The 15,472-nt window shown below is 43.2% G+C and overlaps 1 protein-coding gene across 3 annotated transcripts in view; it reads right to left on the reverse strand.

The window, feature by feature from the left end:
• LOC125465534 (pappalysin-1-like) overlaps positions 1 to 15,163 on the reverse strand; it is a 316,341-nt gene extending 301,178 nt beyond the window's left edge. For all 3 annotated transcript variants that reach the window (XM_048559167.2, XM_048559166.2, XM_048559165.2), the window contains exon 1: positions 14,579 to 15,163. In XM_048559167.2, coding sequence (XP_048415124.2) covers positions 14,579 to 14,999 — 421 coding nt within the window. In that variant the 5' untranslated portion in view covers positions 15,000 to 15,163. The remainder of the gene's footprint in view (positions 1 to 14,578) is intronic.
• Positions 15,164 to 15,472: the final 309 nt, after the last annotated feature.

Raw genomic sequence — 15,472 nt, forward strand, 5'->3', positions numbered from 1 at the left:
CAGTTGTGTAGAGTGCCACATAATAGGATATCAGGATGCAAGGTGAGCAGGAGGCCTGGCAAGTGGTGGAGCATTTTGGGTAGGTTGGGGTGGTGGGAATATTGGGTCTAATGGTATAGGACTGGGGGTTTGGGGGCAAGGGGTGGTGTGTGATGTGTGGAGTATTGGCTTCTGGGAAGTTGGCAAAGTGTCAAATCTGGTGGCGTGGAAGGGGGTTGTGTTGTGAGGGTGGGTGGGCTGGGATGTGGTAAGGAGGTGCACGTGAATGCCAGAGGTAGGGTGTGTAAGGAATCAGGGAGGTGTAGTCAGACGGGGAAGTGTGGCAACCTGGGTTCAGTTCAATAGTTGCTCAGGAGTAAGGCAAGGTTTCTAGCTGTCCAACATTTCCTGAATAACTAATTACTTAGAAGAGGCTGAGCTCTGATTTCTCCAACCTAAGTGGATACTTTCAACGAATTCTAGACACAGGAGAACTGTGGATCTGAATCTTCAGTTCCCTCAGAGTCTACCAGTCTGGGAATTCTGTAGTGTCTGACCACGCAACACCCATGTATGTTACATCCCTGTGGCCATCAAAAACTCCAGGCCATTCGCTCTGTTTCTCTTCCACTTAAGTTACCTGAAGCAATTGGGCATTTGCAGCACTTTCTCTTTTGTTTCAGCAAGTCATGCATGAATTGGACAACCAACCTTTTATGGTCTCCAAGCGATGCAACATCCTGGGGTGGGGAGGGGGTGTGTGTTTACAGAGTGTGAAGGATGTAGATAATAAAGGATGGTGTAGGGAACCAGTGTGAAATATTCATTTTCCACACCATATACTTCTGGACACTTTGATTGACCATTTGGTGCTTTTAGCATGTAATTGTGAGAGGCTTTGTGTTATAGATACGTGGCTATCAAGATTGAGATGGAAATTTTCTAAACTTATTTTAATAATGATTCTAGTCAACACAAAAAGGTAATTTGCAACCACTCTGTCTGCACTAAGATCTAAATGACAGTCATAGGTTCCTGATTGTATTTTTTATTGACTATCTTCGATTGATGACCTTCATCAATAATATTCGGAAACACTGTCTTTGCATCATTTGTATCCAAATCTTTCATAATTTTAATGATGTCTTTGCTCTAACTGTCAGCATTTTTCAAGAGACTCACTTTCTTGTCTTATCCTAATATGTGTACTAACACATTTCTGGTATTATTCTCATAATTATTTTGTTATTTGTTCACAGGATGTGTACCTTGCGAGCTAGGCTGGTATTCCTTGCCCATTTCTAATTGCTTTGTGAGGAGCGACATTCTTGAAGCACTGCAAAAACCAATAAATGGTCTGAGGAAGGGTTTTTCAAGATTATGACACAGTATCAGTCAAGCATTTCCAAGTCAGGATGGTGGATAGCTTGGAAGGAAACTTGCAGATGATGTTCCTATGTGTCTTGTCCTTTTCCTTCTACGTGGTATAGGTCCCATGTTTGAACGGGATGATGCAAGAAACCCTGATGAGTTGCTGCAGGGCATTTCATAGATAGTACACATTGCAACAACTGTCCATCAGTCATGGAGGAAATTAATGTTATTAGGTCATTAATGGGGTTCCAGTCAAGCAGGTTACTTTGTTTGGAAGGCATCAACCTTCTTGAATACAGTTAGAACTGCATTCCTCCAGGCAAATGGAGAACATTCTAACACACTCCTGACTTGTGCCTTGTGGACAAGTTTCACAGGTTTAAAGAGGTCAGGAAGTAAGTTAACTACCACAGAGGTCCTGGCCTCTGGCCTGCTCTGGTTGCCGTAGCATTTATAAAACTGATCTAGTACAGTTTTTGGGCAATGGTATCCTTGAGGATGTTGATCATGGCAGATTCAGTGGTGGTGATGCCATTGAATATCAAGAGGAGTTGGTTATGTTCTCTATCATTGGAGATGGTTATTGCCTGGCATTTGTGTAGTGTGCATGTTCCTAACTACATATCAATCCATGCATATCCAGGTGTTGATGCACATGGATATAAAATGTTTCAGTATTTGCAGATTAGCATATGGTGTTAAACATTATAATTTCAGCAACAATGATCCCCACTTTTGAACTTACGATGAATGGAAGGTTATTAATGAAGCAGCTGAAGATGATTAGGTAGAGAAATCCATACTGTAGTACTTATTTAGTAATGTCCTGGGACTGAGATGACTGACTGACAGCCACAAACATCATTTCCAGAAGGCATTTGACAAGGTTAGAGAAATCCACACTGTAGTACTTATTTAGTAATGTCCTGGGACTGAGATGACTGACTGACAGCCACAAACATCATTTCCAGAAGGCATTTGACAAGGTTCCACATCAAAGATTATTGCCAAAAGTTAAAGCTCATGGTCTAGGGTGTCACATATTGGCATTGATAGAAGTTTGGCTGACAGGAAGCAGAACATAAAATATTAGGCCTTTTGCAGGCTAGCAGAATGGCATAACTGGTGTGCCACAGGGGTCAATGCTGGGGCTTCAACTCTTTACAATTTATAAAAATAGTTTGAATGACAGATAGGAGCGGTAAATAGGAAATAAGATGTGAAGAAGGCCAAATATCTAGTCAATGGAGTATGAGAAAGTGTGAAATTGTCCGAGTTGGTGGGAAAAGGAAAAATGAAGCACATTGTCTAAATGATGAAAAGTTGTAAAGCTCTGACATACAAAGAAATCTGGGTGTCCCACTGCATGAATCACAGAAGATTAGTGTCCTGGTACAGTAATCAGGGGAGCTATTGGAATATTAAGTTTTTTGCAAGGGGAATTGACTACAAGAGTGGGGGAATTATGCTTCAGGTAAACAGGGCATTGGTGAGACTCCATCTGGGGTGTTGCATTCAGTAGTCATTGTACTTAAAGAAGTACGTTAATACATTAGAAGCAATTCAAAGAGGGTTTATGTGATGAATATCTGGAATTAATGATTGCCTAATGAGGAAAGTCCAGACAGGTAGGCCTGTATCCTCTGGAGTTTAAAAGAGTCAGGACTGGCTTATTTGAAATATAAAAGATCCTGAGGGGACTTGACCAGGTGCATGTGAAAGGATCTCTCCTCTCATGGCAGAATCTAGAACTAAGGATTATAGTTTAAAAATAAGGATTTGCCCATTTAAGATGGAGCTCAAGGAAAGAAACATTCTTCATGCAGAGGGCTGTGAGTCTTTGGAATGCCCTTCCTCAAAAGCCAACAGATACAGAAATTTTAGATATTTTCTGAGGCATAGGTAGATAGAATCTTGACTACCAAGGGGATGAAAGATTGCAGGGGTTAGGAAGGAATATAGAGCTACAGCAAAAAATGGGATCAGCAATGATCTTACTTATGATGGGGAGGGTTAGAGAGCCGAGCGGCCTACTTTTGTTCCTTGTTTGTACATTCAGCATCCTTTTGTCCTCGTTAAGGCTTCAACCAGTGCAGAGTTTACCCCCCTGAATCACACTGACTTCAGTTTTCCTCGAGCTTCTTGAGGCCACATTTTGTCAAATTGTGTAGTGATGAAAATTTCACATCAGCTATTTTCCACCAAGGCTATAATGAAGTCAGGTGTTGGATGCCCATAGAGGAAGCAGGATAAATCTTCTGCCCCCTTGTGCCTCTATATCCTGTTAATTAGGTAATGACCAGAACTGCACATTGTATGCTTTTGTGTGATCTAACCAAGGCTTGATACAAGTTTATCTTAAATGTAATAATTACAGAAACACCCTGTTAGAAATTAGGAAGATGGTTAATTTGGTTTGTTTTATGGCCTTGCCAATATGTGGTGCTACATTTAGTGATTGGGATATATACACCACGAGCCTTTAATTTGCTGCACACAGACTTGCACCTTCTAATTAATGAGGCCATCTAACATGCGTGGCATGGTAGTACAGTGGTTAGCACTCATGCCTTACAGCACCAGGGACCTGGGTTCAATTCCACCCTTGAGTGACTGTCTGTGTGAAGTTTGCACGTTCTCCCTCTGTATGTGTGAGTTTCTTTCAGGTGCTCTGGTTTCCTTCCACAGTCTGAAGATACGCAGGGTAGGTGGGTTGGCCATGGCTAAATTGCCTGTAGTGTGGGTTATATGTGCTGTGTTTCTTTTTCAATACAACAGATTTATCATGTATGTATGCTCCATATGAACCTCCTCCCACACTTTTTAATCTTACCTATCAATGTATCCATCTATTCCTTTCCGTCTCATCCATTGGATTGAATTTCATTTTAATTGCATCTATGCTACTCAATTTAACAACTCCACACCAAAGCTGGTTAAGTATATTTGCAATCCAAGTTACCATGGCAACAATGACACTTTAAAATCTAAATTATGTTAGCGTTTTACAAACAGTAAACGTTTTTAGATAGTTCAAAAGGTATCCAACTAGGCATATAATGGGCAAGTTAAACACAGTTTGGAGTTAAAACAGTACACGCATACACATCATAACCTCAAATTAACCTTTTGTCCCCATCATAAAGGGGTTTCAATTGAACTATTGTCATAAGCCATCCCTTAAATCTGAACTAGCAATAAAATAAAGAATAAATGAACTGATATGACTGATACTGTGATATCCAAATGTGATATTGTTGGGAAAGATAAAAATTCTTTCTGCCATGTTTTGGGATCTTTGCAAAATAACTTAGATTCTGGAGAGATTAAGTGAGTTGCAGATTATTTTAAGTGTTCAGGTGATAACATATGTTATTCACGTGAGAGTGCAAGATTTTTCAAATGCACCAACAGCAAGTGAAAATCTTGCTTCACAACAAAAAGACTAGAAACAATATATAAGGGAGAACATATTGTCAGGGTTGAGCTATTGCATCTGAGTTAAGTGATTGCAGGTTCAAGTCCCACTCTTGGTTGACGCTCCAGTGCAGAAAAGGGAAGTGCTGCGCTGTCTTTGGATTGAGATGTTAAACTTAGATTCTATCCTCTGAGGTGGGCATAACACTGTTTTGAAAGAAAGCAGGGAAATGATCATAACTGTTCTGGCCAACATTTATCCTCAATCAATGTCACTAAAACTGATTATACAGTTGCGGAGCTCACTGTGCACAACTTGAGTGTCATGTTTCCAATAGTACAACCATGATAATGCATCAAAAGTAACTCTTTGGATTTAAAGCACGTTGGTACATACTGAAGTTGTGAAAGAGAGAATGTAAATGTCTGTCTTTCTTCTTCAAGGTTGAGATGAAACAAAATACAGCATCTCTGTACGACCATGTTTAATGATGCAGTTTAGATTTACAATGAATTTTTGCTATAATGATGCAAGATGACTGCAGTTGCTGTGGAAAACCAATTAGCATCAATATTTTTTTCAGTAGTGAAAGACATCCTGAAGGAGATTCATTCACTCCACTTTGGCTTTGCTTTGCTTATAGTCTGAATCAGAACTGGTCTAGAACCGTTATAAACATGAGTTCAACTGATAATCGGAATTATTTCTTTTTAGTTTATGAAGGCAGAAAAGTGCTGACTTGATAAATGTGCATGTGACGTTCTACTTTCTGGATCAGAAGCAACAATTTGTAAAAGCGCACCCAAAGCCTGGCATTTTCAATTAAATTGCCCAATATCACATAAATGTTCTGAGTCATAGCATCTTCTTCACCTTCTCTCTTCGTTAAATCCCAGTATTATCAACTCCAGTACATTAATAGCACAGCATTGTGTTTTGTCACAGTTATAATATCAGACCAACTTACAAAAATGGCTCAGGATCCCAGAAGAAAAATGACACAGTTTTCAAACTTTCAATATCATCTAACTGAATCCCATTAGAGTTTAATACCTTTTTTGACAATTTTTCACCAAGTTCAAAGAGACCTTATGGGACTTTTTTTTCAAATATTGCTATTCTGCTTTCACAAAGTTAAATACAAATGAAGAAAGCCAATTGACCCATCTCATTCATCCTTCTGTAGAATACTATGTTTCCAACCAACATTAATTATTTCATGACAATTCCAAAGTGCACTCCTCTGTTCCCCTATCCAGAAAATTGTGACTAGAATCATTCTTCATGTGAAGAAAACACGTTTTACACGTGGAACTTGAATTTGCCTTTCACTTCTTTATACCTGTGTCATTTTATCCTACAGCTGTATTTTATAGTTGAAACAGTATTCCAGATTAACTTTCACTTCTCTGCTTTTTATGAGGTTTATTCTCACTTGCCGCTTTACAAATTGAAGGATCTCGATTTTACCAACCTTTCCCAAAGACTCAGTCCTCCAATATTAAATGTTATTTCTGTTATTCATCCCTGCACTATTTCATGGTCATGTGTTATCCATCTAACTGGGAAGTGTTGCAACTAAGCCATGCTCTTGTTGAAGGGTAGGTTAATGTGACCTATCTCGCGATTTCCCTTTATATATTTTTAAAAAGGTTTTATCTGATGAATTAGATTAGAAGCCTGTTGTGTCTACATTAAATTTGGATTTATACAGACAATATCTTCTTGCTCTGTTAGTGTAAAGTTCTAATCTGATATTATGTGAATGGACCTACAGAAGAACACTATCTTTAACTTGGCACCAAGTGACAATTTTAACCCAGAAAGTTTGAGGAATTGTTGGTGTGGAAAATGGAAATTATTACACGATTGAAACAGTCTTTCACTTTTTTTTTGGGAGGCAAGTAAGAAAATGCTCATATATGCTTTCGTTACCTCTTCGATCCCTAGCCTTCAGCTAATGATTCCTGGAAGCTGTCATCACAGCCCTCGTTAACATCTGCACAGGTGGAATGTAACAATGGGTTGGAACTGTAACTGCAATTAATGTAAAAACACTTAGAGGCTAAATATGCTGTATGTATTTTTCCTGGAGCATTGAAGGTTAAGAAGTGACCTTATAAAGTTAAATAAAATCATGAGGGGCATGGTTAGGGTGAATAGCCAAGGTCTTTTTCCCTGGGTGAGGGCAGTCCAAAACTAGAGGCTACATGTTTAAGGTGAGTGGGGCAAGATTTAAAAGGAACCTGAAGGGTAACTTTTTCACAGGCATGTATGGGTTATAACCTCTCAACTTGAAAATGTCTAATTTACCTCTACACTTTGCTACCTGTCTGTTAAACAATCTCTGATTTCCCAAATATATTATACTCCTGGCAGTTTATCGAATGCCTTTTCAAAATCAGAATAGACAACATCTACTGGTTTTCCTTTATCTACTCTATTTCTTACATCCTCAAAAAAATCTAATTTGTCAAACTCAATTTCCTTTCATAAAAGCACGCTGGCTTTGTCTGATAAGTTTATGGTTTTCTCGGTTCGTTAATAATAGATTCCAGCATTTTCCCCGTTTTCACTGTCCCTCTTTCCTTCAATAGTAATTATTAAATTTGCAAACCTCCAACTGGGTAACTGCAAACCAGATTAACAGACTCCTCACCCTGAAAAATTGGACCGGCCAGTTCAAAATTGCACATAAGCTTATCTCTATTTATGGAGAATACTGGACAGGGTTAACAAGATGTAATGTTACTTAACGCAAGCAGTGCAGCCCATCTCTTCTCCTACTGAGGGCACCAAGGCCAAACACACAATCCGATATTTTCGCAATTTAGCAAGAACTTTCCTCATTTAAATTTCAAGCAGTATTTCTTACTGTGTCTGTCACCCATTTCTTATGCAATTTCAGTTACTGAATTGCAGACTCTAATTTTGAATGGAATTCATTTTTCCTCTGTTAGTCTGTTGTATTACTTCAAATTTGATTCTATAAATTGGATTCATTTCCATTAGTTCAGGTTATTTTAATTGCCGTAAATGTATTTGATGGTAGAAAAAGAGGAGAATTGGGATTATTGATTATCTATTTGTTTATACTTTCACTGGATTTGGATATCACTGGCTAGGCCGGCATTTGTGGTCCAAATGCTGGCCTTCAGAAGTGATGAGTTGCTTTCTTGTGCTGATGCAGTCCTTGTGGTCCATGTTTACTCAGAGTATTATTGAAAATGGAGTTCCAGAATGCGATCCCAGAACAGATGGAGTTTAATTTAGATAAATGTGAGGTGTTGCATTTTGGTAAGGCAGATAAGGGCTGAACTTATACACTTAAGGGTAGGGACTGGAGTGTGTTGCTGAACAAAGAGACCCAGGAATGCAGGCTCATAGTTCCTTCAAAGTGGAGTTGCAGATAAACAGGGTAGTGAAGAAGGTGTTTGATATGATTGCCTTTATTGAACTCTGCATTGAGTATAGGAGTTGGGATGTCATGATGTGGCTGTACAGGATATTGGTTTGGCCACTTTTAGAATACTGCATCCAATTCGGGTCTTCGTGATATCGGAAAAATGTTGTTAAGCTTGAAAGTGTACAGAGAAGATTTACAAGGGCATTGCTAAGGTTGGAGGGTTTGAGTTATAGGCAGAGGCTGAATAAGCTGAAGCTATTTTCCTTGGACCGCCAGAGGTTGAGGGGTGACCATAGAGAGGTTTATAAAATCATGTGGGGCGTGGATATGGTGAATAGCCAATGTCTTTTTCCAAGGGTAGGGGAGTCCAGATAGAAGGCATAAGTTTAAGGTGAGAGGGAAAGATATAACAGGGACCTTACAGGCATCTTTTTCATGCAGATTGGTGCATATATGGAATGAGCTGCCAGAGGAAGCACAATTACAACATTTAAAAGGCATCCGGAAAGGTACATATATGGGAAGAGTTTAGAGGGATCTGGAGCAAATGCTGGCAAATGGGGCAAGATTAATTTAGGATATCTGGTCAGCATGGACAAGTTGGACAAAAGGATCTGTTTCTGTGCTGTACAACTGTCTGGTTCTAACTGGTGATATAGTTCCAAGGCCAGATGGTGTCTGATTTTGGGGGGAAGGAACTCACAGATGATGCTATTCCTTTGTGTCCTTCTAGATGGGAGATGTCATTGATTTGGAATGCGCTGTAGGGAAGGATACATGGTTAACTGCTGCAGTGCACCTTGCAGATGGTACACACTGCCGCCACCATGCAACAGAGAATGAGGGACTGAATGTTTAATTATTGGATGGAGTAACATTCAAGGGGACTACTTTGACATGTTGAACCTATTGAGTGTTGTTGGAGTTGCATTCATCCCTGCATATTGAAAGTATTCCATCATACTAGTTACTTGTGGCCTGCGGATGGTGGTCAGGCTCTGTGGGGTCAGGAAGTGAGCTACTCACCAGAGATTTCCCTCTGACCGGTCCTTGTAGCCAGAGTATTTATATGCTGGTCTATCTAAGGTTCTGGTCAACAGTTAAACCCACCCCCACCCACAAGGTGTTGACAGTAGAGAATTCAATCAAGATGTGCCATTGAATGTCAAGGTTTGGTGTTTAAATTCTTTCTTACTGGAGATGGCCATTTCCTGGTACCTTTGAGGTGTGAACGTGACTTCTCATCAATTAGACCAAGACTGACTATTGTCCAGGTCTTGCTGAATTTAGATATATACTGGTTCAGTACCTGAGAAGTTGTGAATGGTATTAAATGTGAGCAGTCATCAACGATTCCTCTGATCTAAGAGGAAGGACATTGATGAAGCAGCTCAAGATGTTTGGGTCTAGGGTAGATACAGTAAACACAGGCCCTAGTGTTACTCCTAGTCTAGGCCCCGGACATGCCCCCATTTCCCAACCCCAAAACAGTGACCCCACCCACAAACCAAGCACAGCAAGCCCCCTTGAACCCCAGACCTCAGTTGTTGGACCTTGATTTACATCCTTGTCCCAGGGCCTGGCTGGGCTGAGGGCACAATTGCAAGGCCTTACAGCAGTGGTGTCCTGCGCTGAGCTGACTGACCTCCAACAACTACAACCATTTTCCTTTGACCCAGATATGACTTCAATCTTTGGGAAGTTCTTCCCCTTGCTAGTTCCAGTTTTGCTGGGGCTCTTTGATGCCACATTTAGTCGAATACTTCCTTGATGCCAATGGCAGTCGCCTGTGCTTCTCCTGAGTCCAGCTGTTTGCCTATATTTAGATCAAGGCTGTAACAATTTCAGGAGCTTAATGGTCCTAGCAGAAGCCACATTAATCACCAGTCAGCAGGTTATTGCAGTGTGCAAGCACTTTCATAGCACTATTACATGTTCCACCACTTCTGCCAGAGGAACTAGTGGAATCTGGTACAATTACAATATTTAAAAGGGAATGGGACGGGTATTTGAATAGTACAGGTTGAGAGGAATATGCACCAAATGCTGGCAAATGGAACTCAATTAATTTAGGTTATCTGGTCAGCATGGACGAGTTGGACAGAAGGGTCTGTTTCCATGCTGCGCATCTCCATGATTCTATGACAACTGATGACTGAACAGGCTGGTGGCACAGCAGTTAACTGGATTGGATTTGACCCGGTTCATTTGTACAGTCATAAATCCCTAATTACCAGGAAATAAAAACAGAAAATGCAGATAATGGAGAGGCAGTAAGCCAGGTAATGACGTATGTCCAGTTTTTATTTCTCTCTTTAATTCTCATTGGCATGTTTCAGTTACCTTTATTTCTGTAATGGGCGGGATTTAGCAGTTTCTTCGTGGTGAAGTCTCACTGCCACTGTGACCCATTTTTTGAGGCTTATGTCTAATTCTCACTGATGGTGAGAACGAGGGTCGTCTTGAATCGGGCTTTTGCATTATGAACAGAGCACCACTTGTGTCCCAACTCCCCCAGTTTTGGGAAACCTTGCTTAAAGCTGGTAGCACGGACTGAGCAATGAATACCAAATAAACAACTGAAATTAAAAAGAAATAAAATGCTGGAAATATTCAAAAGGTCTCACACCATCTGTGGGGAGGGGAACCCTCCCTTTGTGTGCTGCCCTGAAAAACTAAGTCTCTCCAGAGACTGGCACTGCTGAGTCTTTCCAGCGTGTTATGAGAAATAAAATGAGAAAACAAAAACTGTGTATGCTGTAAATCTGAAACTCAAGCAGAAGAAACTCAAACAGAGTTGCTGCAAAGTTGCTCAAACAGAAATTGCTGGAAAGGCTCAGCAGGTCTGGCAGAATCTGTAGAGCGAAATCACAGTCAACGTTTCGGTTCCAGCGACCCCTCCACAGAAGAAACTCCGCAAGTCTAACCACGCCGTGCTACGCTCGAAACGTTAACTATTTCTCTCTCCATAAATCTGCCAGACCTGCTGAGTTTCTCCAGCAATGTTGTTTGCTTTTTCTCTCGCTCTTTGTGACTATTTCAGCAGCATTGTGTTTGGTAGTGGGAAGAGGATGAATTTCCCCAAGTCGCTGTGTTTGCAGATCGGGAAATTCAGCGAGGATCCCGCCCTGTCCCAGTAAGTCTGCACCTCTGTGTGTGTGTGTGTGTGTGTGTGTGTGACTGAGTGAATTGCGCGCTGTGTGTCAGGAGGAGGTTTTGCCTTCTCTCTAGGGAGGGGCTTTTTTTCTAGAGGGGGTAAGTGAGGTGGCTTTGCCCAACATGCCCCCCCCAAAAAAAAACCTTTCCCTAAGCCTTATGACAGTCTGGCTCCGCCCGTGGCTCCACGAAGGGAAAGCCCATCAGAAAGCGAGCGGATTGGACACCATCGGCCGGAACTGAATGTGTGTCTCCCTCCATGGCGGGAGTGGGGGCTAGAAAGGAGGCTTTATCCCTCACTCCGGAAGGGTGGGCTTCTCATTGTCTGAGGGGCAACAACTGGGGAGGGGCAAGGTTGGGGAGAGACATGGTGGGGTGGGGTGGGGGGGGGGGGGGCGGAAAGACTGGACGTCCGTTTTTCTAACGTTGACCCAAACAGGGAAATCTCCCGTTTCGGCACTTATTTCCTTCCGTGTTGTGGTGTGGACGCAACACGTTCTGTGTCTTGCTCAGAGACAGCCAGCGTCGTGTACCCTCTCACCGCCCCCCCCGTGACCCGAGTTCAAACACTGCAGTCAGTCTGTGGGCTGGAGCAGATGTTGCCGACCCCAGGTTTGCAAACGAGCCGAGCCTGAGAATGCACGGATTATTCGCAATGCAGAGCAAGTGTCCTTCCACATAACTGAAAAGATACTACTGAACGCTCACTGCAGTCGGCGCTACCCTGTCCTGTGCGCTTTGGGCACTAGACGTTTCAAAGAATCCGTTTCATTTTATTTCCTTCCCCCGTCGGGTCTGCGAAATAACATTCAATGGTTTATGATGGTCACGCCCACTCATCTCCCCCTCCCCACTCCCTCTCCTCAATTGACCGGCTGCAGCCACGGGAACTGGGGTGCTGCTTTCCGCAGCATTGCAGAGAGCCCTTCCCTCCAAATATCCCACCACGTCAGGTCTGAATCTTCCCGAAACACCTACCAACCGGGTCCGCCGAGCCGAGGGCTGTTGCATTATTGTGACACCGCAACCTGATGAGACCCTGGCAGGAGGCAACACCGCCATCCAGTCTGCCATCAACGCTTGTAGCAAATGCCCTCGCTTTGAGCAACAACTCCCGGACGGCAAATACAAAACAGACTGGATTTTTCTAGCGTTCAGATCTAAAGCAGCACCCTCCCCCAACCCCCCCCCCCCCCCCCGGACACTTTTTTTAAAAGCAGCAAATCCTTCAAAATAAGTAAACACGTTAGGGCGATCCTACAAAAAACTGAAGTGCGCAGCGCCCAGTGACAGTCCTTTCTTAACAAAGCCAAAAAAAATTCTGGACTAAAAATAACCTCATTGCCTCTCAGACTTTTACTGGCCAATTATGAATCCCTTTTGTCAGTAAAATGTGTTCTTAAAAATAAATCCACCCTTTGCTATTGAAAAGGGCAGTTTTATTTTTTCCTAATGATTCGCTGACAGATTTTCAGAGAGCAAGCTGACAATTTCAATTGTACACTAACAAACAATTTTGAAACGAAAGGGTTCTTCTCACACGCCACCGACTTTATCTGACCACCCAATGCGAATCTAAATAGATCTAACGCAATATCAGAACAGGACGTGGAAGGTACGAGGCTGTTCATTGGAACATGACATCATTCTGCAAACGGATTCAGATCCCGTCGGTGTATTTGTCACCGTTCCGTAGGAAAGGGGAGTGGCTGGTTGGTGTGTCTGTTTTTGTTGGTGGGTGGGAGCTAGAAGACCGTTTCGTTTTAAGGTGGATATTAACTCTTGTCGAACACGAACGACATTCGCGCCAACTGCTGGAAACACACGCTTTTGGGTTGGGGGGCGGGGGGAGGAATGAGACACGAGAGAAATGCCACAACTCCGCGTGTGAAAAGAGGTATGGGATCTGTGTGCAATGCCGGTGTTTACAGAGTCTTAGCTGGTCTCTGCCACACAACAGAAGGAAGGTCGTGCTGTGGGGTGGGGGGTGGGGGCGGTTGGAGAGAGTCTGAACGTGAGGGGAATCTTCACTGGAGGGGGTGAGAGCTGGGGAGGAGGCGCGATCCTTCGTCTCGCAGATAGTATCGCACGAACACAGACGTAAACAATAATGTCACATTGAAAACAGGATTACACATGCGATGAGATAACAGATCATCCCCCGACCTCCCAAATGACTCGGTGCATGAACAACTCACTCCTTCGGCACTGACCTCAGATTATCTTGCAGATGAGATTTCTTTCTCGCCCCCCCCACCCCACCAAATTGAACGTGATTTTAATTGTCGCATGACAAATCTCATCTTTAATCGCAATGGACGTTAACGTCGGGTTGAGTGCAAGAGAAGTCAGTTGCTTCAAAGCCATGTTAACCGGGGAGGATGAGACAGTAAATTGTAAAACAACGTGCTGATCCTCAAAGTTCGCTCTATTATTTGGTGCTTAGATTAATGCATCGGAAGGGGGAGGGGTCGAGAAATCTCCGCTTCCCTGTTTTTGTTTTGTGGAGCGCCGGGGAGCAGCCTTTGCAATAGCCGTAGTAGTACGGTTTGTGACTGTTCCTATTATCGCTTACACGAGTTCAAGGCAAAACATTGTCCCCGGTGTATGTGTGTGTGTGTGTAACTGTGCGATCCTTTCAGTTAGGGATTACGCTCTCTGTTGGCTGCGATCGGGATCAAAGACGCCGAGCACTTTCACTGTGAGCGCGGGCAGAACGGCGCGCCTCACTCAAAATTATATTTTAAACCATTCATAGAATCAGGAGGCTTAAAGTGGCCCCGTTACGCGCCGTGTGTGTGTGTGTGTGAGAGAGAGAGAGAGGGGGGGATCACGAATGGCTGAGAAAGTCACACCAAGCAAAAGATGCATTTGACGACAATCAAACTTTGATGATGACTGAAGGGACAGCATCCTATTCTTAATCCGGAGAGAAGGTCTATCCAGATCGCAATTGACAGCGTGTCACGGTGACAGTTACATTTAGGGTTAAGTGGTTGATTAATAGATTTTTAAGTTCGCTTCAATTTTCAATTTGAAATTCGGTTTCTCTATGGCCCAGAGGCAAATTTGCTGTATACGTTTTAACAAATGGGAGATTATTGACAGAATCTAAAAGCAGTCGCAACAAAACTTGTGTACAAAATAAACCCGCGTGTTATCACTATGCAGGCGGACAAAGTTAGGTTGACATTTTTTTTTTGTTTTTGTTTGTTGATGCTTTGTTCCGAAAGCTTGACACTTACCCACGATGACAGCTGGAGATCGCTGCCCCCCTTCAGGTCTGACCCTTACTTCCACAGTGAACCTCCGCCTGGGGAGCTCGGTGCTGGTTCGGAGGCGCAGCTGGTTTCCCTTCCCGGTGAAATACAGCAGCCTGGCCTGACTGTGCTGCTGGTACTGGTACTGGTGGTGCGGCGCCGGCTGTTGCTGCTGCTGTAGCCGGGGAGGGTGGTCTGAAGGTGCTAGGGGCACTGCCCGCTTGCCACGGGGCAGCCTCGTGCCACACGATCCCGGGGAGTCCGCCCCAGGGCCATGCCGGTGATCCCGGGCCAGGAGGAGGGCACGTTTGGACCGCCGGAGCCGGCTTGCCATCTGCCCGTCACACTCCGAGCCCACAGCCAGAGCTAAGAGACAGAGGGCGGGTAGCACACTGAAAACTTGCATCTTCTCTCCAGGCAAGTCTTTCTCGCTCCCCTCTCAAGTCTCTCTGCCCCCTTCACTCTCCCTCTCTCTCTCTCTCTGGACGCTCTCTCTCGCTCGCTTACGAGTTTCCTCTTCTACCGCCTCAATCACAATGATCCGCTACAGAGTAACCTGTTTTCTTAATAAGACACGACCCCTTTTCTTGCCTCTCCCCCCCCCCCAAACACGCACTTGCAACAGAGATGTATAAACAAGAATATGCTAATTTATCAGCCTGCACCAACTAAAGCACCTCCTTCTAATGTTCCCATTGAAAGGATTCTAGTAACATTAAGGCTGACTAATCAATCAGTTTGAAAACATCAAATTTCCCACTTGGATCCCAGCTTTAGGAGCCCTGACACGCAGAGACACAGAGAGAGACAGAGATTGGTGCTCATTTCAGACGTCTAACTTTCTCCAATGAAAAATTCCGTCATAATTGCGAGTGGGGA

Source organism: Stegostoma tigrinum, chromosome 29 (assembly GCF_030684315.1).
Source record: "Stegostoma tigrinum isolate sSteTig4 chromosome 29, sSteTig4.hap1, whole genome shotgun sequence".
Lineage (NCBI taxonomy): Eukaryota > Metazoa > Chordata > Chondrichthyes > Orectolobiformes > Stegostomatidae > Stegostoma > Stegostoma tigrinum.